The 21,036-nt window shown below is 39.7% G+C and overlaps 2 protein-coding genes across 8 annotated transcripts; both read left to right on the top strand.

Annotated features, from left to right (window-relative positions):
- The first annotated feature begins 725 nt into the window (after positions 1-725).
- On the top strand, positions 726-6,001 carry LOC114441544 (serine/threonine-protein phosphatase 6 catalytic subunit). Of its 3 annotated transcripts, none has more exons than XM_028414521.1 (8): positions 726-744; positions 1,186-1,293; positions 2,897-2,992; positions 3,090-3,155; positions 3,249-3,390; positions 3,802-3,881; positions 3,967-4,176; positions 5,119-6,001. In XM_028414521.1, exons 2-8 carry the CDS (start codon positions 1,219-1,221, stop codon positions 5,365-5,367), a joined length of 918 nt encoding a protein of 305 aa, XP_028270322.1. In that variant the 5' UTR covers positions 726-744; positions 1,186-1,218; the 3' UTR covers positions 5,368-6,001. The 3 variants fall into 3 exon arrangements, with proteins under 3 accessions (XP_028270322.1, XP_028270324.1, XP_028270323.1); XM_028414523.1 differs by lacking the exon at positions 726-744 and adding an exon at positions 975-1,104; XM_028414522.1 differs by lacking the exon at positions 726-744 and having other exon boundaries at positions 1,036-1,293.
- Positions 6,002-7,382: 1,381 nt separating this feature from the next.
- LOC114440746 (golgin subfamily A member 1) lies at positions 7,383-20,788 on the top strand. 5 transcript variants are annotated; one of them, XM_028413225.1, is made up of 24 exons: positions 7,383-7,559; positions 8,250-8,550; positions 10,243-10,333; positions 11,431-11,505; positions 13,027-13,124; positions 13,207-13,239; positions 14,104-14,232; positions 14,422-14,591; positions 14,684-14,795; positions 14,882-14,965; positions 15,068-15,193; positions 15,356-15,451; positions 15,730-15,825; positions 15,935-16,030; positions 16,160-16,300; positions 16,635-16,709; positions 16,879-16,968; positions 17,126-17,228; positions 17,384-17,544; positions 17,668-17,826; positions 17,989-18,039; positions 18,262-18,486; positions 18,583-18,669; positions 19,153-20,788. In XM_028413225.1, exons 2-24 carry the CDS (start codon positions 8,422-8,424, stop codon positions 19,231-19,233), a joined length of 2,508 nt encoding a protein of 835 aa, XP_028269026.1. In that variant the 5' UTR covers positions 7,383-7,559; positions 8,250-8,421; the 3' UTR covers positions 19,234-20,788. The 5 variants fall into 5 exon arrangements, with proteins under 5 accessions (XP_028269026.1, XP_028269027.1, XP_028269025.1 ...); XM_028413226.1 differs by having other exon boundaries at positions 17,992-18,039; XM_028413224.1 differs by having other exon boundaries at positions 17,980-18,039; positions 19,153-20,333.
- The last annotated feature ends 248 nt before the right edge of the window (positions 20,789-21,036 follow it).

The raw sequence follows: 21,036 nt of genomic DNA on the forward strand, positions 1-21,036 counted from the left end.
AACCAGTTTCATTCATAAACAGATGTTCTTATGGCAGATTGTTTTGTAAAGGTCATGTAATTAGAAAAAAATACAGATATTACTCCTAGCTGGATAGGATGTGGTTTTCTTTGTCACAACACCTAGCTCAGGTGCTTCTCCATATGTCATGAAACTAGCCAGTGACGGCTTGTTTATGATACATAAGAGAAATATCTCGTTATTACCTGACCTTTGTTTATGCATGCTTAATAGCAAGTTAAACCGGCTTTATTACGCATTTGTTTCCAATTACCCCTTAGCGTGTACTAAATATCTGACACATTTCTCGTCATTCTACGTTATAACGCTCTGAGCGTTCAACTGTCTTGATGTTTTAACACCTGGGATTAAATGTATTATTTTGAAGGTCTTCACAGGAAGTAAGTGCAACTTGCGTTGTCTACTTTGACTTCTGTTCACGCTTGCTGACATTTGGTTTCGAATAATGAGTTTTTATTGCCCTCTCGTGGTACCTTGGCCTAAAGACAAGTTTATTCAATGCACATTTATTTATTTGCATTTCCACATTCTGATGTCAAAGCATGGTAGTAATCTGAAACATGTAGCCTACAGACCTGTTGCATAACGGGAAAGATAAGATTGAAACATATATAAAATAACAAACATATTCTATGTTCATGATACGCAACTAAAAGATTGTTTTTTCTCTTATTTTGAAAGGGTAACAGGAAACTGTGGATGGTTCTGATTGTCGACTCAGTGGTTATGACTTTATTCTGATTATACGACTTTGTTTTAGTAAAATTATGACTTTTAAAATGTTACAATTTTATCCTCATAAAACGATATTGCTACTTCATTCTGTTAAAATTCAATATAAAACGACTGTATTCTCGTAAAATTACGACTTTATTCTCGTAAATGTACGACTTTGTTCTCATATCATCATTTGACCTTTTTTATAGTTTGATCTTATTTAATGCCTTTTTCATGTTGGTTTCTTCCGTATTTATTTTGGTAAAACGGTTGTTTTACTTCCTGCTGTCAGACATCTGCGATATTTATATGAGATAGGCGGAGGCCTGTTATTCCTTTTGTATTTGCGTTGTTTGTCATTTATCGGTAATTTGAGTTTTATTTTTGGTCTATACATAAAATATATATATATAAATATATATATATATGTCTGTTGAACTGTTGCAGGAAGTTGCGCATGAAGACTCGGTACGAGGTACAATGGCGCCTCTAGATTTGGATAAATATGCGGAGATTGCGAAACAGTGTAAATATCTCCCAGAGAATGACCTTAAGGTAAGTGCGACTTTAAAGAAGTGTTTATAATGAAGGGTGCGCCCTGTAACAGTGGCGTTAGCTCGCTGCCGTTTAATGTTGTAACAGCGTAATTAATTAGCTAACGTTAGCTTTAGGTAGCTGGTGATGCTACACTGCTAACTTCTTGGCCAGAAACTCAAAACCGTTAAATGTATCATTTAGCTCAGCTGCTGTCCGACATTCGCCTTTAGCCTGCCTTGGTGTTTGGTTACATACCAACATTAAAATCACTACACAGCAGCAGTGATGTGGTTGGATGCCAGCTGTGATGATGCTGGGTTGACAGCTGATTGTTTATAACATGTGTGGATTGTAAATACACAGCCCGAAAGTCTCAGTAGCTGTTCGGCAGCTATTAAAAACAAATCTAAACTTTACATAAATACAATAAATCTAAACTCTAACAACTTCAAATCAAATTTCTGGTCACATTTAGTATAATTTAGACAATAAATACAATGGTAAAGTATTCCTGGGTAGACTTATTTATTGCATTAGCTGATTGATTAAGTTAACAAAAAACAGTAACGTTAGATTCTTAAACAGCTTTTGAAATGTTGTCCTCATCAGAATCAGAATTACTTTATTTATCCCAGAGGGGAAATTCCTTTTTTGTTACAGACAAATAGAAATCAAAGATACATTTATATATGAAATTGAAATTAACATGTATCTAAAGAAGAAGAACATATTTACTACTGTATAAAAACCTTTATATAGTAAATATACAGTGTCTGTTACAGTTCAGAGTTCAGTAGTTTGATTGAGACGGGCAGGAATGACTTCCTGTGTCTCTCAGTGGTGCATCGTGGAAGTTGGAGTCTGTTGCTGTACGAGCTCCTGTAGCTGGTCAGTGTGAGTGGGAGGGACAGACCAGTATAGTCTTTATTTTGGACAACACCCTCCTCTGACACACCTCTGTCAGAGAGTCCAGATCCTCTCCCACATGGCCGGCCTTCCTGATGATTCTGTTGAGTCTGTTTATGTCCCTCTCCCTCAGACTGCTGCCCCAGCAGACAACAGCATGCATGATGGCACTGGCCACCACAGACTCGCATTTCGGGAGGTTGTTTATCACCACTACTAATATTACTGCTACTGCTACTACGACAACTAATAATATGGTATAATAATATGGAGTACTAATAACAATGTGGTTCCACCATTTGCATGGAACCAATGAATCAAGATCCAACTGAGTAACTTAGGCGATCAAGGTAAACATTAGGTTTGGTGAGGAAATAGAATAGGTGGGTGAATAGATAAGTTATAGACAGTCTGAAGGACAAAATAAGTTCTGTTGAGGAGGTTCTGATTCTGGACCAGCCAGTGTGAGAATCTCTGCAGAACAGTGTTTTTGTACTTGCTTAATTCCTTGATAAGATCAATATTTTTTTATTCTGCAAGATTAAAGACATTGTTCTTATCACATTGTAATGGAATATCTGTTTCAGGTTAACTGGTTTAACACCCCTGGGTGTCAGTCATTGTCGTTCTATCATGAAGTATTTCACAATAAAAGCACCAGTCCTAAATGACAGAGCCCTTATCACCCTATCACAATATGTGTGTGTCTATACAGAGGTTATGTGACTATGTGTGTGATCTTCTGCTGGAGGAGTCCAACGTTCAGCCTGTCTCTACCCCTGTAACAGTGTGTGGAGACATACATGGACAGGTAAACTCACTGCCTCAGAACACATCATACAAAACTTGATTTATTTTTGTGTTGTCTGCCTCACAAATATAATCAAATCTTTACATCCATGTTGTAGTTTTATGATCTTTGTGAGCTCTTCCGAACTGGCGGCCAGGTTCCAGACACAAATTACATCTTCATGGTTTGTTTATTTCCATCATTTTAAAACCAGACAGACGTCTGTACTTGTGTTCTTCCGGCACAGCTTCTATAACAATAACACTTTCATCTGCAGGGTGACTTTGTCGACCGTGGATATTACAGCCTGGAGACATTTACCTACCTGTTGGTGCTGAAAGCCAAATGGCCCGACCGCATCACACTTCTACGTGGAAACCACGAAAGCAGGCAGATCACCCAAGTTTATGGTTTTTATGGTGAGTATATGTTGATGAAGATTCTCAGTCATCCAGGTCATCATACGTAGAGAAGATTGAAGCAAGGCGTCTGGACTTGTAGAGTTTTCTAGAAGACGTTTCGCTGCTCATCCAAGCAGCTTCATCAGTTCTAACTGTTTGGTGGGGAAACATGGTTTATATGTGGTTACAGACCTGTGTGGGTGGGTCTGGGTAAAACTTAAAAAACTTAAAAAACTTAAAAACAATAGCACTAAATGTTTCCAAATGTTTCCTGCTTGGATGAGCAGCGAAACGTCTTCTAGAAAACTCTACAAGTCCAGACGCCTTGCTTCAATCTTCTCTACATATGGTGAGTATATACAGTGAAATATATTAAAGCCAATATTCTCTGGCGAACTTCTTCACCAACCTCACTTCTGCATCTCACAGATGAGTGCCAGACCAAGTATGGGAATGCAAACGCCTGGCGTTATTGCACCAAAGTGTTCGATATGTTAACAGTTGCAGCTGTAAGTACCAGTTATTTACTTTATTCTAAATATGTATGGTGCCAAATGGCTGAGATAATAAATACAATGTGTTGTTTTCTGTCAGCTGATGGATGAGCAGATCCTGTGTGTGCACGGAGGCCTCTCTCCAGACATAAAGACCCTAGACCAGATTCGAACCATTGAGCGGAATCAGGAGATCCCCCACAAAGGAGCATTTTGTGATCTAGTGTGGTCTGACCCTGAAGATGTGGATACATGGGCCATCAGCCCCAGAGGAGCTGGCTGGCTCTTTGGTGCAAAGGTCACAAATGAGGTAGGTTTCAAATACCTTGATTACACAGGAAATACACATTAGACTTTGTGGTGAACTTAGAATAAACCTGATTTGGGACTGTAGACTACATTCATCTGTGCATACTGACTATGTGTGCGACACTGTTAACCCAGTTGATTATACTCAAATAATAACTACAGTAATAATAATTATCTTCTCCACATAGGAATGGCCCCCAATTAGCATGATAGCTTATCACTGAACAGCAAATGATGAGGTCACTGATTAAATGATAAGCTAAGAGTCATGTGACTGAGTCACTGACTGTGTTAAATATTGGAATTACACACACTGGTTTAACCTGTGTTACTGCACTACTAAACCACAAAAGCTAATTGAGCAGTGGCTTTTGTCGTCAGGTTGACATTTAAATTACATTTAATGCCTAATAATTTACAATTTTTTTGCTATTTTAATCTATGTTTTATTTTATATTATATATTGTTTGTTTTTTATTATAGGCATGTTGATAGCTTAAGCTACAACATACTGAATGTTCAGCATGTCTTTTCTTAAGTACAGCCTGTTGCTACGTGTGACACATGGATGTGCTGCTCTTCTAAACACTGGGAAGGACAATGTCTGATAATCCACACTTTAAATCTATTTTTTGTTCAATTGTTGATTTTGTTTGCAAGTAGCCATGCAATAATTGAGACCATGTGTAGCCATGTAACCCCTGGTGATAAAGATCCTTCCATCAAAAATACATTTGTTATAATGAGTGGCTGGTGGCACATTATTACGTAGCTGTGTCCTAATTGCATCAGTGGGACCATGTGTGTCAGCTTAGCTATGCATACAAACACTTTGAATGCTTCATACAGTCACAAACATGGCAGCCAATTTATTGGATTTTTAGAGTAATATCTCATTAGTTTTTCTCACTCTCCTCTTTCTTTCTCTTCTCTAAACCTGCAGTTTGTTCACATCAACAACCTGAAACTAATCTGCAGGGCGCATCAACTTGTCCACGAAGGCTACAAATTCATGTTTGACGAGAAGCTGGTCACCGTGTGGTCAGCTCCCAACTACTGCTATCGCTGCGGCAACATCGCCTCCATCATGGTCTTCAAAGACGCCAACACAAGAGAGCCAAAGCTCTTCAGAGCAGTGCCTGACTCTGAAAGGGTCATTCCACCCCGAACAACAACACCATATTTTCTGTAAGCACAGTAAAACTATGTAGCGTAGCCATTTGTTCAGTGCACAGATACTAACTGAAACAGTGGCATCAGCAGTTGTGAACTCATACAATTTGTATGATATTTAGAGTATTTACAGTGCAGTTCTTGGTGCCAACTGTCAATCACTATTCCTGCTCTGTGCATATAATGCTATTATTCTGCAGCTTCAATCATTAAAACAAAATAAGTTTGCTGAGCAGCATCACTGCTGGTGTGTTAGAGGAAGGACTGAAACAGGCTGACCCTTGTAAAATGTATTTGTATTTATAAATCTTCATTGTACTTTACAAAAGAAGTCACTGCTGAGCAAATTGCACTTGCAGTGTTATGTGGAATGTTCCATTTTATTTTGTTATGGTAATATATTAAAGGCACTGCACAAAAATAAAAAAAATACATCTATTCAATGGAGATATACACCTAGTGTTTATTATGTGATCTTACAAATACCCTGTACCTGTACAAAATGTACTCTAATCCAGTTTGTTATGGAAAGTTCAGCACTGTTAAACCTGTGGTACTTTAAAAATCTCCAGATTTGGAATCAGCTCTTGTAATTATTATTTTATGTGTGTTGCCATGCTGTTTTTAAATAAAGCAATTCAAAAATGGTTAAATGAGACATTGATAACTGGTTGAAGGGAACAGGTCACAGGGTGTTTACGCCACTCAGAGTGTTCTTCAGGGACACTGATGTGATATAACGGCAATGACAAGCCACAGAATTCCTCGTTGGACATTCTGTTCTCAAATGCACGAAGCTGCAGCTGCCCTTGTTTGTGTGTGTGTGTGTGTGTGTGTGTGTGTCCTAAGTATACAGTAATATACTGCAAAATGTAACATCACAACGTTAAACTAATCTTTATAATAATAGAACTTATAAATAATTAACAGGTGTCATCTAAAATATTAGCTAATAAATACAAATCACAAAGAGAAAAGAAAGAAAAAATTATTTTAGGCACATACTTTTATAAAATTAATCTTCAAAGGATAAAAAGTTTTAATTTGGGTTAATTATAGTTTCATGGATTTAACTAAACATCTGTACTACAACTGATTTTATTGTATTGAACATAAATTATTAACAAGACAGCGTAAATTCAGAAGTGGGGGACTCGAGTCACATGACTGAAAATAACGGCAAATGTATGTTCAAAGATCAAAGGCGCTCCTATCAGGCCTTTGTAGGTGCGAGAGCGCAGCTCAGAACTTCTGAGCAATAAAGGTGTTTGGTGAACAGTTCCAAAGATACAGCAGGATAATTTGGGGAGTTCCGTGGAAACGAACCTGCCTGAAGTGCAAAGCAACAGGCGTCCTAAAGGAAAATAATCTCAAGCGTGATTACTGGACTAAACGCGGAGAACAGGAGGATCAGAGAGGAAGAAGGAGAAACACAGCTGCAGAGGAGGCTAACATCTTAGCAACATATTTCCGGGGTAACAGGTAGTAAACTCGAATGTTTTTAATATAAAATGATGCATTTGAACTTTTGGCTCAGCCTTTATCAATAAAACACATTCAATCAACTAAGAAGCATATGGAGTTGATGAAGGCTGAGCCTCCAGTACAAATACAGCATTTCAATTGAAAATTGAACACCGCTGATGACTGTATATAATTCTATACAGCCAATGGGTTAATAATCACATGCATATTAATCAGCTTTGTAAATATTTAATTTGAACATGTAATATGAACATATCAGGCTATTGTTGCATTATTACGTGCGTCAGTGAAGAAATGTATCCTAAAGTCAATGTTTTTAGGGACATTTAATGAGCAATATATTTATTTCTTTTAAACATGCCATTGTGAGCATTTTAATTTAAAGACCATTAGATTTTTGTATGACTTGACTTCTCCAGCTGCTGTTGTTGCTCTTCCTGCCTGTAGGTGTCGCACATTTCCAGCTGGAATTACACACCTCTTAGTTCTTCTAGCCTATCAGAAGAGGCCTGACCGTGACGTGTCCAGTCATCTGTGTTGAGGTGATTACGTGTAGCTCAGCAACTAGCAACAGCTAGCTAGTCCGACGAGACTGCTGTAGCCACTTCATGTACACACCAACTGTCACAGCCGTGGATATTATTTGACTGTCTGTGGAGGAAAAAGAAAACACAGTCATTAAGCACTGAAAACGCTACGGACGGATATTTGCTCGAACTTAACATGGTAAGTAAAAGGCGACTTCTTTGAACAAGCAAGCTAACGAGAGCTAACCTCACCCGGTGGTGGTAACGTTAACTCTCATTGTTGTGGCTAGATGAGCTAGCTGGATAGCTGTCTGTCAAAACATAGTCTGGGAGTGTAATTTTATTTTTCCTAATTTGATTAAAGCGAACAGGAGACACTGAGATTTTGCTGTGTATCAGTTTGTACCTTAGTCACATTTTAGCATGAAGGTTGAATTAGAAAGGATACACTGGAAATAAATTTAGTTACTAAGTCCGTGGTGTCCTCAAAAAATCGGACTTTACTTTCATCTGCGGGTTTTTTTTTTTGTGGACTGGTGTTTTTAGCCTTAGAAAATGCACGTCTTGAAGTGACATGGAAGTCTGAAGGTCTATTGCAGCAGTTTACAATCAGCCAAAACCTTTAGTAGGCTGCTATCTGCATGGAGTAACCAAAATCAAAGGACAGCTGTTGGCAACAGTTTGTCTTCTAAACCACTGTGACATCGAAGATTGTTTTACTTTATCTTATATCAATAAAACACGTTTAAAGGATTCTCGTCACTTAATAACCACAGCTACATGTTGTTTGGGTTGTTACAACTATGTGGCATATGACTGCTGCACCATGTGCCCACTATTGTCCTTGTCCGTCTTTGCATTTTAATAATAGTCTCTTTCCCCTTTCTAGATGTAACAGAATGGAAATACCAGCACTAACATCCTTCAAGTGGTACCGCATAAGGACGCAGCTCTGTTTTGGCCCTTGGATAAAGGAGCCATAAACTCCATGCATTGCAAGACATCACTTACTCTCCAGAAACTGCAAACTGCATGCAAAAAGAGACACTGAAAGGCACAACATGTTTGCCAAGTTGAAGAAGAAGATTGCAGAGGAGGCGGCCACAGCACCTCGAAGTGGTGTTCGTATACCCCGCACAATCAGCAAGGAATCCATCACCTCCGTGGGGGCAGATTCTGGGGATGACTTTGTAAGTAATTTGGAATCACTGGTGACTGGCTCAAGAGCTGTGTGTCTGCGTGGGTTTTTCTGTAAAGCTATGCTATGTAAACCCCCAGTGGGAAAGTAAAACAATTTCCACAAGCAGATAAAAAATAACCACGTCAATAAAAATCTGTCTGTAGGGTAGGTTATTAAAAAGATGGTATAATATGGTAATTCTGAGTTAAATTAGGTCAAAGCAATGTTACCCAATTAAATAAATATCATTATGCATTTGTTTTGCATATACAATAATCACCTCAGTCACATACTCTGAAGTGTTTCTGCAGCAATTCTCAGGTTATCACTGTTGCCTCTTTTTGTGGACTGGTAGATAATTTAACAACAGGCTTATTGAGGTCCTGTATTTCACATACTTCAGTGAATTTCCTTAACAAAGTTAAAGCTCATGTTTGTCATACATTTGTAGTGAGTCCAAGGTGACATAAACCCCAACCACAGGAAAACAAGGAAGAGCCATACTCCTTAAAAAATGTTTATGGAAATGGATTCTGTGTGAATTACCACTTAGTCACTACAGCTGCTTGTCTTCGCTGATTTCTGCTCTCTGTAGCACCAGAACCTTCCAAGTTAAAATCTTCATAGTGGATTAGACGGAGAAAACACAGAGGGTTTGCTTTGACCAGATTCTCACAAGAAGATCTATTAACAGCAGAAACTGTAGCCAATCAATTTAATGTGCTCCCTCTGTCAAAGTTAAGCTGTTCAGAATCTAATCTAATCTGTTTTTGGCCTGGTGTGTCCTTACCGAGTTCTCTGGACTGGACCGATACTTTTGTGATATTTAGGCCAGTTGTTTTGAAGCTAGAGATTCTCTGGCAGCTAATGTTGATGGCAGTGGTCATCAGACAGAGACAGCCATTTACTGCCTTTACCAATGTATAGACGTGAGTAGTATCACATTTCCCTTCTCAGTTATGTTGACAGACGAGAAAGTAGAAAACAATATTTAAACTCATGTGGGGATTCATCAGAATCAAAAAGCAATAAACAGTAACTTAATGAGTCCACAGATTATTTTGGAACACCACAGAAAGGGCTTTGAATTAAAGAATTTTAAATGGCCACAAGTCCATTATTTTAGGTAGCAGGGCTTGGGTGTGACGGAAAGTGAATTGGGTTTGTCTCTTTTGTACGAACCTGCACACAGGATACCATGCTAATCGGTCTGCCCCACTCCATTAATTCTCATGTCAATAGCACACATTCATTACTGACTTTTTGTAAGTCTTTTTCTATGTTGTTTCCAGGACAAATATTTCCGTCAAAATCAGCATTAAAGCTCCAGTCATTGGAGCTTACAGTGGTGTCATCTCTCACAAAGAGAGGGCAGACTCCTGAGGCTATAGTATCATCTCAGTTGCACTCAGCTAAATAATTTAGTGAAGTGGCTAAGGAGCAATTGTACCGGCCAATATGCAACATTGTAATTTTGGTAGCCTGTGTACCTCTGCTTATTCAGCTTGTTTTCATAACACTGAGTGCTTTGTAAACATGTTGAGCGGTGTTGCTTGCTATTAGTAAAACAGAACTTTGGCAAATAATCATTTGGTCTATAGGCGTTTGCCTGTGACATAGAAAGCTGTAAAATGCTGTAGAATATTCTGTTGCTTGTCTAATTGTTGCAGCTTTGTAATGGTGGGTGTTCTTGTATCCTCAGGCGTCTGATGGCAGCAGCTCCAGGGATGACCTGCCCTCCCAGCTCCTTAGAAGAAATGATCAGATTCGGAAACTGGAGGCCAAGCTATCAGGTAGGTCAAGATTTTCAGGCCAGATCAGTACCCGGAATCACAGCTATACAAGGCCTGTGGGGCTGTTTATCGTTCTATATATCTGTCCTACTAGAACAAGATGACAATGAAGTCTGTTGAATTCCTAGAATAATTGTTGCCATGATGATTTCTAGACTCTCTCACTCTACTTTTTGTTTTTAATTGCATATTTTAGTGTTTTGAGAATAATAAACGACAGAAGGGGGATACCTCCTAAAGTCTGCACTGTACACAAAAAAGCTCCTGTATTAGTAAATGACACTTGCAAGCCACAGTAAATGTATCATATTTGATTTTGCAGTGAACTGTTTCTTTAGGGTAATCTATTAGGAAAAAAACAGACAAACTCATTTTCACTGCACAGAACCACCCAGACAAACACCTATGTAAACAAACAAACACTCAGACTCATTTTGACAAACATGCACACAACAAGCTCTATAATAAGTAGATCTCTTGCTAGGGTAGGGAGCTTTGAATGCTTCAGCCTAAACTAGATTATTTCACCCTGAGGTATAAAACGATTCTGTCACTGACCGGTGACCAAAAAGAAACTTGAGCTGTGTCTGCCTTAGTATCCTTTTCTTTTTTTAATGCAGAATGGCTTTGCACTCTGTAAACCAAACTCTACAATACATGCTGAGTTGAAAGTGTTTGCTGTTATTTTTCTTCCAAATAATGATATATGTATAACGATTAAATATATTTAATATTTGTTGGTCTTTGATTGTTGGTGTTGAAAATAAATGTTTTTAGTCCTAGAGTTATTCACCCCACTCTTATTAGCACAGTGCATCTTTCCTTTGGGTGGCTTCGGTGGCTTACCCTTAGAAAAGGTTAAAGGTTGCACATTTCCATGCAGCCTTTAAGCCAGCATGGTTTTCTCAGATAAGAAAATCATTAGAGGTTTTTCCTTCCATTATTTTTCTCAATCATGTTTCCCTTTTGTTTTCTCCCTCCCCTTTTGTTCTCTTCCTCTCTTGACTGTCATGTGCCTGTTCCGTCTTCTTGTTGCTGTGTGTGTGTATGTTTGTGTGGTTGAAACCCCATTCCATCACCCTACTTCCCCACACTAGACTACGCTGAGCAGCTACGAATTATGCAGAAGACGAAGGACAAGCTTGAAATTGCATTAGAAAGGCATCAGGATTGTACGTACCTTTACTCTCCTCCCAATTAGCTTCCTTTCTCTCACCTGTCTGTCTGCTGAAATAACCATCACTAAGCACGCCATCAGCTCCTGTCAAGATGACAGCTTTTGATTCCAGATGCTAATATCATGGGCTTTAAGGTGTTTGCTTTGGGAGCTGGATGTGTTTTCCTTTTAATGTAAAAATCCACCCTGTCTAACATTTCTAGAAAAAGTAGGGCAACAGATGTGGCGATTGTTTCAAAAACACATTGACAGCTACTTTAGACAAATGTGTGCACCCAGCAACTGTAGGCACACCTTTTATTTAAATATCTGCGTAGCTGTTTTCTTTTCTCATTTGTTTGTCACTGAAAAGACTGGTATATCCACCTATAATACCTTGGGCTTTCTGATGTTTGTGAGACTGTCTAATATAGGTGGGATTTACTAAATATAGATTATATGAGGATGAATGTGCTTATAACAACGCCCCAACCTAAAAATCTTGGTTAAACTTCCATGCAAGGCGTATCGCAATAAATCCTAGTGACCACTCTATGGTGGTATGCGATCTGGCTGGCTTACCCAGGTTGGCTCTGCACAGCTCTTTACATGAGAAAAATCTGTCCAGGTTGACAGTGATTTGCTGCAATTTTTAAAATATTAGTTGATTGCCTAAAAATGTTCACTCAGATATTTGTAAAAATCCAGCACCTTTTATTGTTAGATCTTTATTTCCCTTTATTTTATTCTAGTGCTTTTTCTGCAGGGCCTGTTTTGGCAGCCCCAGGTGTGTCTGTAGATCTGAGGTGTTGCCCTCACATCCAGCCATCTTCATCAGACAAATAGACAAAAAAGGAAACAGCAGTAGGCAAGTTATGTAGTCAGTCTGCTCATATGTAAGACTACCACAACAAGGTTGTTCTTCAAACTAAACGCAGCATTTGATCTTGATTTATGACCGAACCTACAGTTGGTGTCAAAATTTTGTAACAAGTTTCCTATTTGGACTGACAGTACAATTCTTGATAAATGCACGCTTTTTGCAGTGTGATTGTACAAACACGCAGCAGAAAACTAAACCGTGTGAAGAGGCTCATAGAATTGTAACCTTCTTCAAAAACGTCTTTATTGTGTCACCCTTGCAGAGCTGTTAGTCAAGAACCACTTTACAAGGACTGTGGGTTTTTCCCTCACTTATCAGAAAATTGTTGTTGGTTCAGTCCGGTACATATATGAACATTTTAGTTAGTTTAGTTTGTTGTATGATTCTGGGTGGATTTGATTTCTTTGTACACATATTTATTTATGTTAGCTTTACTGCATTTTAGCTTTCTCGGTTCAGTTGCTATACATCGCTTCTCTTTGCCTGTTTTGCTTCTGGGATGAACACACTTCCTAATCTGACTCTAACTTTTCACAGCTACTTACTAACGGTGCCACTCTGTGCTGTTCAATATTTCTGTCTTTTTTGGTTGCATACAAACGTTTCTGTATGGTTTCCATCTTTCTCTTTCTCTTTCTCACTTTCACCGCTCAGCGTCCATAAAGAAACTTCAAGACCAGAATGAGAATCATCAAGCCAACAAAGCCAAAATGGCAGAGGGGATGGCTTTAGCTTTAGAAAAGAAGGATCAGGTAAATGTCACTCTGTATTTCCTTACTGTACACTACTGACATCAGGCCTGTGTTTTTACATCTTTCAATCCTTTACCTGCAGGAATGGATGGAGAAGTTGGGCAGTGTGGAAAAGGTAAGTCGTTATCTGTCAGACAGTATCAAGTTCAGTTCAGCGTATGCTCCTCTAATTTGTATTCTTTTAACATGGGCAAACCTATGTTTCTTAGAGAGTTGTATTTGTGTTAGTGAGCCATAACTCTTCCATAAACCCTAACACACAGATTGCAGAACACCACATCAATTAGTGTTGAAGTAAAACCACAAGGCTTTCATATACACAACCACATTATGAGTCCTAATGTTTAAAGCAGGTAAGTTTATCATATCAAAAATCTGAACTTATTTGTGACAAAAACAAACTCCACCTTAGCCACAAACAACTCCACCTCTTGACCGCAGACATCTATTTTGTTAGTCTTCCAGTGGCAGTCAGGGTTTATACTGATCGATTGATCAGTAACTAATAGCTGTCCAGCTAGCTTCGTGCCAACTCATTAACCCTGTACATAAGTAACCCCTGCAACACACATTTACCAACACAATAACACAAGATAGCAGCGCTCATTTACCACATATTGTTAATTCCCTTCCAAGCAAATGGGTAAGCACACATAAAGGTGCCCTGTGGAGTAAAGAAAAGATCTGCAGAATCCTGAGCTCCAACAATTGCATGCAATGCATTTGCAAGCATTCCAGCTATTTATCCCAGGCTTTTGTTAGTGGCCTTTTCTCTGGTCAATGTTGATGCATTACTTTACTCCTACCACCTGCAGAAATAGTTACTATTCATTTTTACAGAGGATAGCTCATCATTAATTCATACTACAGGTATTATCACCTGTATACACAGGTCATAACTCCACAGGGATCCTTTAAAATTGGCTCCTGCAATGGATGGAGCAGCATGAATGGTGCTATAATATAGCTGTTTGTTTAGGAAAAGGCTGACCTGTCAGCTCGCCTAGAGGAGATGATGGAACAGAGCTTAGCACTCTTCCAGAAAAGGGATGACCTGGATGAACTGGAGGGCTTTCAGCAGCAGGAGCTTGCTAAAGTGAAACACATGGTACGTACATGTGGTGTTCTGTTTGATAGCAGAAGTGAATTAGATTAAAGATTAGAAATAACCCAGTTTAGTCTTCAAGACGACCACATTTTGCCATCGTACAGGACAGGGCAGGCCTTAAATGTAAGGTGTGATTTGATGTAATCTGCATTCATTCATTGGGATTTATTTCCCATTTTTGCCCATCAGTTGCTAAGAAAGGAGGAGTTACTGAGCCAGAGAGAGCAGGAGCTGCAGCAGAAGGACGGTGAAGTTCAGTCAGCAAAACGAGGGCTCTCTGAGGCCTGGGGAAAACTCCGTGCTCTGGAACAGCAGCATGAGGAGAGCTGCAGACTCAACTCTGAGCTTGAAATAGAGAGGTAAGAAGAAATGCAACAGGGATTTCTATGAGTTCTTGTAATTAGTTGTGTGGTCACGTTGGAATTGTTGTTGGGTTGTTGGGTTGGTGCAGAGAGGAGCTGCTGCTGCTCAGAGAAGAGGCAGACAAGAAGATAAGTGAGCTGGAGGGACAATGTCAGGAGCTGCAGTCTGTCATCCAGCAAGTTTCTGAAGACTTCCAGAAGGTCAGTCCAAACCCAAACTGCTACACTCCTCCACACTGCTCATTTATTGATTATTTCTCGACATTATAAAATGTTTTATTTTTTAGTCCCAGAGTATGGTCTCAAATCTAGAGAAGTCACTCCATGAATTGCAGACTGAACACGATGCCCTGAAGTTGCAGCAACAAAAGGTCAGAACATAAATCTTTTTGGAAAACATAAATTATCCAGGTAGTTTCGAGCAATATTAATAGAATATTGTTTATTTTGTTAAACATGCTCTCTGCCATTAGGCTGCTGTGACCGAGGAGGACAAGGAGCGCTTGTTAGTGGACCTTCAGAAGAAAGTATCTTCATTGGAGAGACGGTTGGAAGGGAACCTGAGCCAAGATGAGCATCTACAGGAGCTTCTTCAGGAGGTAAAGTCAGCTTGGATCAGGCCAGTGGTGGTTTAGAGTGTTCATGTCAGTTTTGGTTGTTCATTTAGAACACATCACCAGCCTTGTAGCACTTTTAACAGATTACTTTGGTAAGATAAAAGCACTTATACCTACTTATCAGTGCTGCTGATGCCTTTTCAGAAGTCCAACGTGGAGACGATGTTGAAAGACACCAGAGCAGAGCTGCTGGCTGTCCGAACAAACCATGCTGATACTGTTAGCTCTCTGGAGGCACAGGTAAATAAAAGCATTTTACAGCACAAACAGTTGAGAGGGATTGAAGTAATGATGAAACTAGGATCAAAGTGGAGCCTCAGTTGTTCGAGAGTGTTGTTCCTTTTATGTATTTTTATTGCTTGCATGGTTTTTCCTCCCACTTCGGTCTATTCACCTCAGCTTTCTTTTCCAGATTGAGGTCTAAGTGCTGACAGTAAATTGCACAAAAGTCTTGTTATTTCCTCAGATCTCTTACGTTGGAATTAATGTCAATCGGTGTCTCTTCTCTCTGCCCTCAGGTATCCAGGATGAGCTGTACTATTACTGAGCTGCAGACTCTGCTCCGGCACAAAGAAGACTCCTCCAGGGCCTACAGAGAGAGAACAGACACACAGGTAGATGCCAGAAACACTGCTGCAAATCTAACTAAATTTACCCTGCATGTTCACAATACATCATTACTTATGCCTTTAACTCATAAAATGAATGGTCTCTCCGTTTCAGATTGCTAACCTGGAGCTGCAGGTCCTAGAGACTACTGAGAGGCTGAAGAGTGCAGAACAGCAGATCGCAGAGAAACAGCAACACATGGACAAAGTTGTGAGTTGCAAGTTTTACATTTTACATTACTCTAACACGGAAAATAAAATGATTTAATCTGCCTAAAATGAAATGAAATAAATGTTCTGTTCCTCTGTTTTCTGATGCATCTCTGTTTGTTTTGCCCAGCAAGGAGAGTGGAATGCAGAGAAAGCCTTTCTGGATCAGCAGGTGTGCTTGTTAGAGCAGCAGAGTCAGGAGAAGGCCAGTCGGCTGGAAGAAAGCATCAGCTCTTTACAGACAGACAAACAGATGCTGCTGGACAGGGTGGTATGTTTGCTACACCTTACTTTCACCTATTTTAATTGTATCCTTCAGCATTATGCAGCAGGTACTTCTGACATTAACTTCATATGGTTACTCTCACTTTTGAACTGCAAGTATCACTAATAAAACTAATAGTTAATAAAACTAATGAATTTTACCTTACTTTATAGTTCTAACCTGTTTCTGAGTATGCACGGAGCACCTGGAATGCAAGCAATTTCCCCCTGTGATTAATAAAGTATTTCTGATTACAGAGAAGAGAAAGTGTGCCAGCAGCTTTTGGTGAGGATGCCGTTGTGTGACGTGTTGACTTATCGTCTTTGTTTTGTACTGGCAGGCTGATCTGGACAAACAGATGAATGAGGCAAATTCCACTCTGAAGCAGCGGAGTGAAGAGATGGAGGACTGTAAGGTCAGAAACACGTATTCACACAAAACATGAGCTTACACATTTTGTGATAGGACTGCTGGTCTAAAAATAGAGAACTGATGAGATGATGAGCCCTGCTGAGGTGTTTTTAGGAGATTAAAACAGAGGCTATCTGTAGTCCTCACTCCCTGTCTCGGCATGTTCCCTCCAGGCAGAGCTGAACAGCCGGCAGACATTGAGCACAGAAATTGCTAAAGCTCTGGAAGAAACCAGACGACAGAAGGAGGAGCTGCAAATGCAGGTCTGTGGGTAAACACGATACTGTTCCTAACATAGGTTCCCCACAATGATGGACAGTACCAGACACATACTGTGCCTGTAAACCAGTGAATTGGACCTTTGTACCAGTCACAGATCATAAGAGAGCAGACATGAGCTGTGTGTGTGTGTATTGTCAGGTTGGAGAGCTGACCAGAGACCTACAGACGTCGCAGCGGGAGCTGTCCACTGCCACCGAGAAGCTAGCGCTGAGAGAGGAAGATACCGAAACACTCCGGAACGGTAAACACTATCAATCCAACTATGGATTGGATTTACAGAGATTCTTTTTGATCAGATCCTACATGAATACATCTTCTCATATTTGTACAATTAGGAGGAAAAACATTTTTGTGTTCTCTATTTTGAGTGAAAAAGTGTGCCTCTGTGTGTTGCAGAGATGCAGAGTCGGCAGGCATTACTTGTCCAGCTGCAGGAGGAAGCCGAGCGGCTGCGAGCACAGCTGAAGCAGATGGAGCTGGATAAAGACTCCCAGCTGACCAGCCTGAAGGAGGAGCTGCTCAGTCAAACACAGCAGCTAGATAGCTGCCAGGCACGGGTCAGCAACTATATACAATAGAAGAAACACCTGTGCTTCTGCTGGTGCAAATTTACATGCAGTGTAAAGAGACATTCTCATTGATTGGTTTACAGCATGTACTGTTTGGTATGTGTTGTACAGGTCTCGTACCTGGAGGTGGAGGTGGAAACCCTGACAGAACAGCTTCACAGCCCTGAAGTGTGTGAGGAGGATCAAAATGGCAGTGTGACCGTGGACGACCTGGATCATGTCCAGAAAGTAAACCGAGAGCTGGAGCAGCAGCTCAGCGACAAGAACAGGGTCAGCCTTTTTTTAATGAATAACATTATAAGCACATAGGACAAGATCAAATAATTCTTTATTAGTCCAACAAAGGAGACATTCTCTACAGATAAATGCACACAAGCATTTACAATTTCATGCAACACACTGATTGTTGTTGTTGTTTTGCAGACCATCAAGCAGCTGCAGCAGAGACTGGCAGAACTGAAGAGGACTCTGCAGAAAGAACTGGTAAGACAGCAAGTCTCTTATGGACTACGCTTACATGCACAGCAGTACTCTGAGTTGTAATCGTCATGTGAGCTGTAATCACATGACTTTAATCAAAATGCGGTGTGCATGTCAACATAGGCTTTTTGTTAACGCAGGATCAAATGACTAGTGAATTTTTGAGGCTTTCTGTTCACTGAGAGCTGAAGAGTCTATGTGCCTCATACTGTTTGTCCTCTGCAGAAACTAAAGCCTGAGCCAGAAGCTGAAGGGAGGGAGAAATTGTTAGAAAGCCGAGCAGAGAAACAAGAGAAGGTTTGTCCAGACCCTCCACCAGCATCCACTCCGAGCCCCCCGACCTCCAACACCACAGTGACTAACACCTCAGACCTCAACGACTCACGGGAAATCAACTTTGAGTATCTCAAGCATGTTGTCCTCAAGTTCATGTCATCTAGAGATGCCGAGGTGAAGCATCATAGCTGTTTGGTTTTGGAATACTACAGTCGATTGATATGCGTTGGCAGTGTTGGGCTGAATCTGTTCTGTGTCTCACCCTGTTAGGCTTATCAGCTCATTCGAGCTGTAGCTGTGCTGCTGAACTTCAGTCGCGAGGAAGAGGAAATGCTGAAGCAAACCCTGGAGTACAAGGTCAGTCCTAACACTCCCTGTGATCAGCTTTTATCCTTCGAGGCCTCTTCCTAATCAGCAAGCAAGCTCATTTGTTGAATATAATAATGAGCAATTTTATCTCTGACTCAGAGGAACGAAATGAATTGATTGTGTTCTCTGTAAATAAATCTGAATAATAACAGTGGGATTCAAAGGTTGATGGGCTTTTATTTTGTTATTTAGTCAGATTCTTAATCTACGATGTACCAACAGACTGTATTATCTCAATTTTAGGAAATTTCTTCCTAAATCTGATTATCTTCAGTACATAACATGTCAATTAACAGTTTAGTATATTAATATACATAACTTGCAACTTGACCTCTAAATGACACAAAATACTTGAAAAGGGTGGAATTTATTTATTTATTGCCAGTGTGGTCCGCTGTCCTTAAACCAGAGGTGCAGGCCCTATAACATGTTTATAGTTCTCTTTTAATTCATATGTTCTCTGTGCTCTAGATGTCATGGTTTGGATCCAAGCCCTCTCCTAAGGGGACCATCCGGCCTTCAATCTCAGGCACTTCAACCAACTGGAGCTGATGAGCAGCAGAAAGAGTTGAAAGGGATGGAGAGAAAAGAAACCATGGACCACCTCCTCCTTCCTGTGTGGCTCCCATCACTGAGCAGGACTCTAGCTTTAAACTTTGAACAGCCTCTCGCAGTTTTTGTCTAGCTGTGTGTGGCAAGGACTAATGATCTGTGCTCTGTGGGAACAGAGAAGGGCCTGTGCAGTATCTTTAAGTGATTTTTAATAATCAGTTGATTTTCTTTTTTCTTGCTAAGGGAGATCGGAGTTTGTCATAAGTCACATTTTTCTTGCAACATATACAGTTCTGCTGTTTTCTATATGGTGAAAAACCAAAAAAAAAGAGATCAGGAAAAAAATAGTAAAAAGAGTTGACTGTTATACGTGGGACTGCCTCATTCGTGCCCTTTTTTTTTGTTGGAACATCAACATGACTTGGAAGGAGTCTTTACTGGACAGATAGTAGAGCCTTTAATTACTGAAGGATTTAGTTATTCTTTATTTTAAAAAGCACATAGGGCTTCTCTAAGGAAAATGTGTCATTTTAATTACCTGTACAGGATACTGAAGCTACTTTGGCTTAAGTATCAATGGGAGCTTATTTAATGGTATCTTTTAAATGGTTATAACTATCACACTGGCATCGAAGGACCAAATTGCCTCTTTCAAAAGACAAGTTAAGCTAGTAAATCTACAAAGATCTTCAGGATCAAGGGACTCCAGGCTGACAGACAGATTTGCTTCACAAACGTAACAGTGAAATGTAATCGTACTAAAAAAAATGTCAACAAAAATCACAGAGGCCCTCATCCTACCTGTTACTTCTAAAATATAACACTGGGAATAGAATTTGCACAGACCTGAACAGCTAAAATGTAAATAACGTTGTATGATCTATGGACCATTAAGGCCCTTTAACATCAGTGTGAATGATATGGATGCTAACGATGTGATAAAATAAGAGAATGCTATGTAAATGACTGGAGGACATGCTCTACCTTTACCTGCCTTTGCTAATATAAATGTAATTACATTCCACATGTCTATTTATATATAGAAATATGTACATACTGTATGCATTGAGAACTTTATAAATCAGTGGATGTAAATGGTTTGATGTGATCGGTTTGCAGTATTTATCACCACCATCATCAGATTGTCATTCCCATCACAATGCCCACTCCTGACAGTGACACAAGTCACAACACATGTGACAGTTTCTCGGCCATTTGAAATTTTACTGGTTTAATTTGTTCTTTGTGTATCGGGATGCAGGAGCACATTTTATATGCAGAACTGTCATCGTCTTGTGTTACTAACAACAGGTAGCAGACTGATGTAGTCGTACAGACTCCATTGGGTTATATACTGTCTCTATGAGAATCAAACAAAGGAAACATGAGAACGGTGAATGCACTTTTTAACCTGATTGATTCTGCTGTGAAAAACCTTAAAACAACAACTGTACAATCACTGCAGCTCTTCTTTTTGTCTTTGATTTTTATGATCGCTGCCACTACTGTGGTTTGCGTTCCCATGTTTATTATAAATAAATCAGAAATCACTAAATCTAACGTTTCTGATGTCTTATTTTGAATGACTGAATCTACCTAATATTATCATGTGTGTGTAGAAACGCCAGGCAGTTAAAGGAAAGTAAAACGAGTACCTTAACACCAAGAAACAAAGTCAAGTGACCAAATAGAGAAAAAGCAGAAAGCAATCAATACTTCATGCAAAGTCCAATCCTTCAGTGGAACCACTGTGTAAGGCTGACAACGCCCTCTGGTGGTTGTTAAATATTTTGCAGTCAGGGT

The sequence above is a fragment of the Parambassis ranga genome, chromosome 9, assembly GCF_900634625.1.
Source record: "Parambassis ranga chromosome 9, fParRan2.1, whole genome shotgun sequence".
In the NCBI taxonomy this organism is placed as follows: domain Eukaryota; kingdom Metazoa; phylum Chordata; class Actinopteri; family Ambassidae; genus Parambassis; species Parambassis ranga.

What these genes read in the sequence shown, in the direction of transcription:
- LOC114441544 (XM_028414522.1), top strand. Translation starts at nt 1,165, where the DNA reads ATGTCTGTTGAACTGTTGCAGGAAGTTGCGCATGAAGACTCGGTACGA. An exon ending in TCCCAGAGAATGACCTTAAG is followed by an intron (nt 1,294 to 2,896) that starts GTAAGTGCGACT and finishes GTGTCTATACAG; the next exon opens with AGGTTATGTGACTATGTGTG. An exon ending in GTGCAAAGGTCACAAATGAG is followed by an intron (nt 4,177 to 5,118) that starts GTAGGTTTCAAA and finishes CTAAACCTGCAG; the next exon opens with TTTGTTCACATCAACAACCT.
- LOC114440746 (XM_028413224.1), top strand. Translation starts at nt 8,422, where the DNA reads ATGTTTGCCAAGTTGAAGAAGAAGATTGCAGAGGAGGCGGCCACAGCA. An exon ending in AGCAACACATGGACAAAGTT is followed by an intron (nt 16,031 to 16,159) that starts GTGAGTTGCAAG and finishes TGTTTTGCCCAG; the next exon opens with CAAGGAGAGTGGAATGCAGA. An exon ending in AGCTCAGCGACAAGAACAGG is followed by an intron (nt 17,827 to 17,979) that starts GTCAGCCTTTTT and finishes GTTGTTTTGCAG; the next exon opens with ACCATCAAGCAGCTGCAGCA.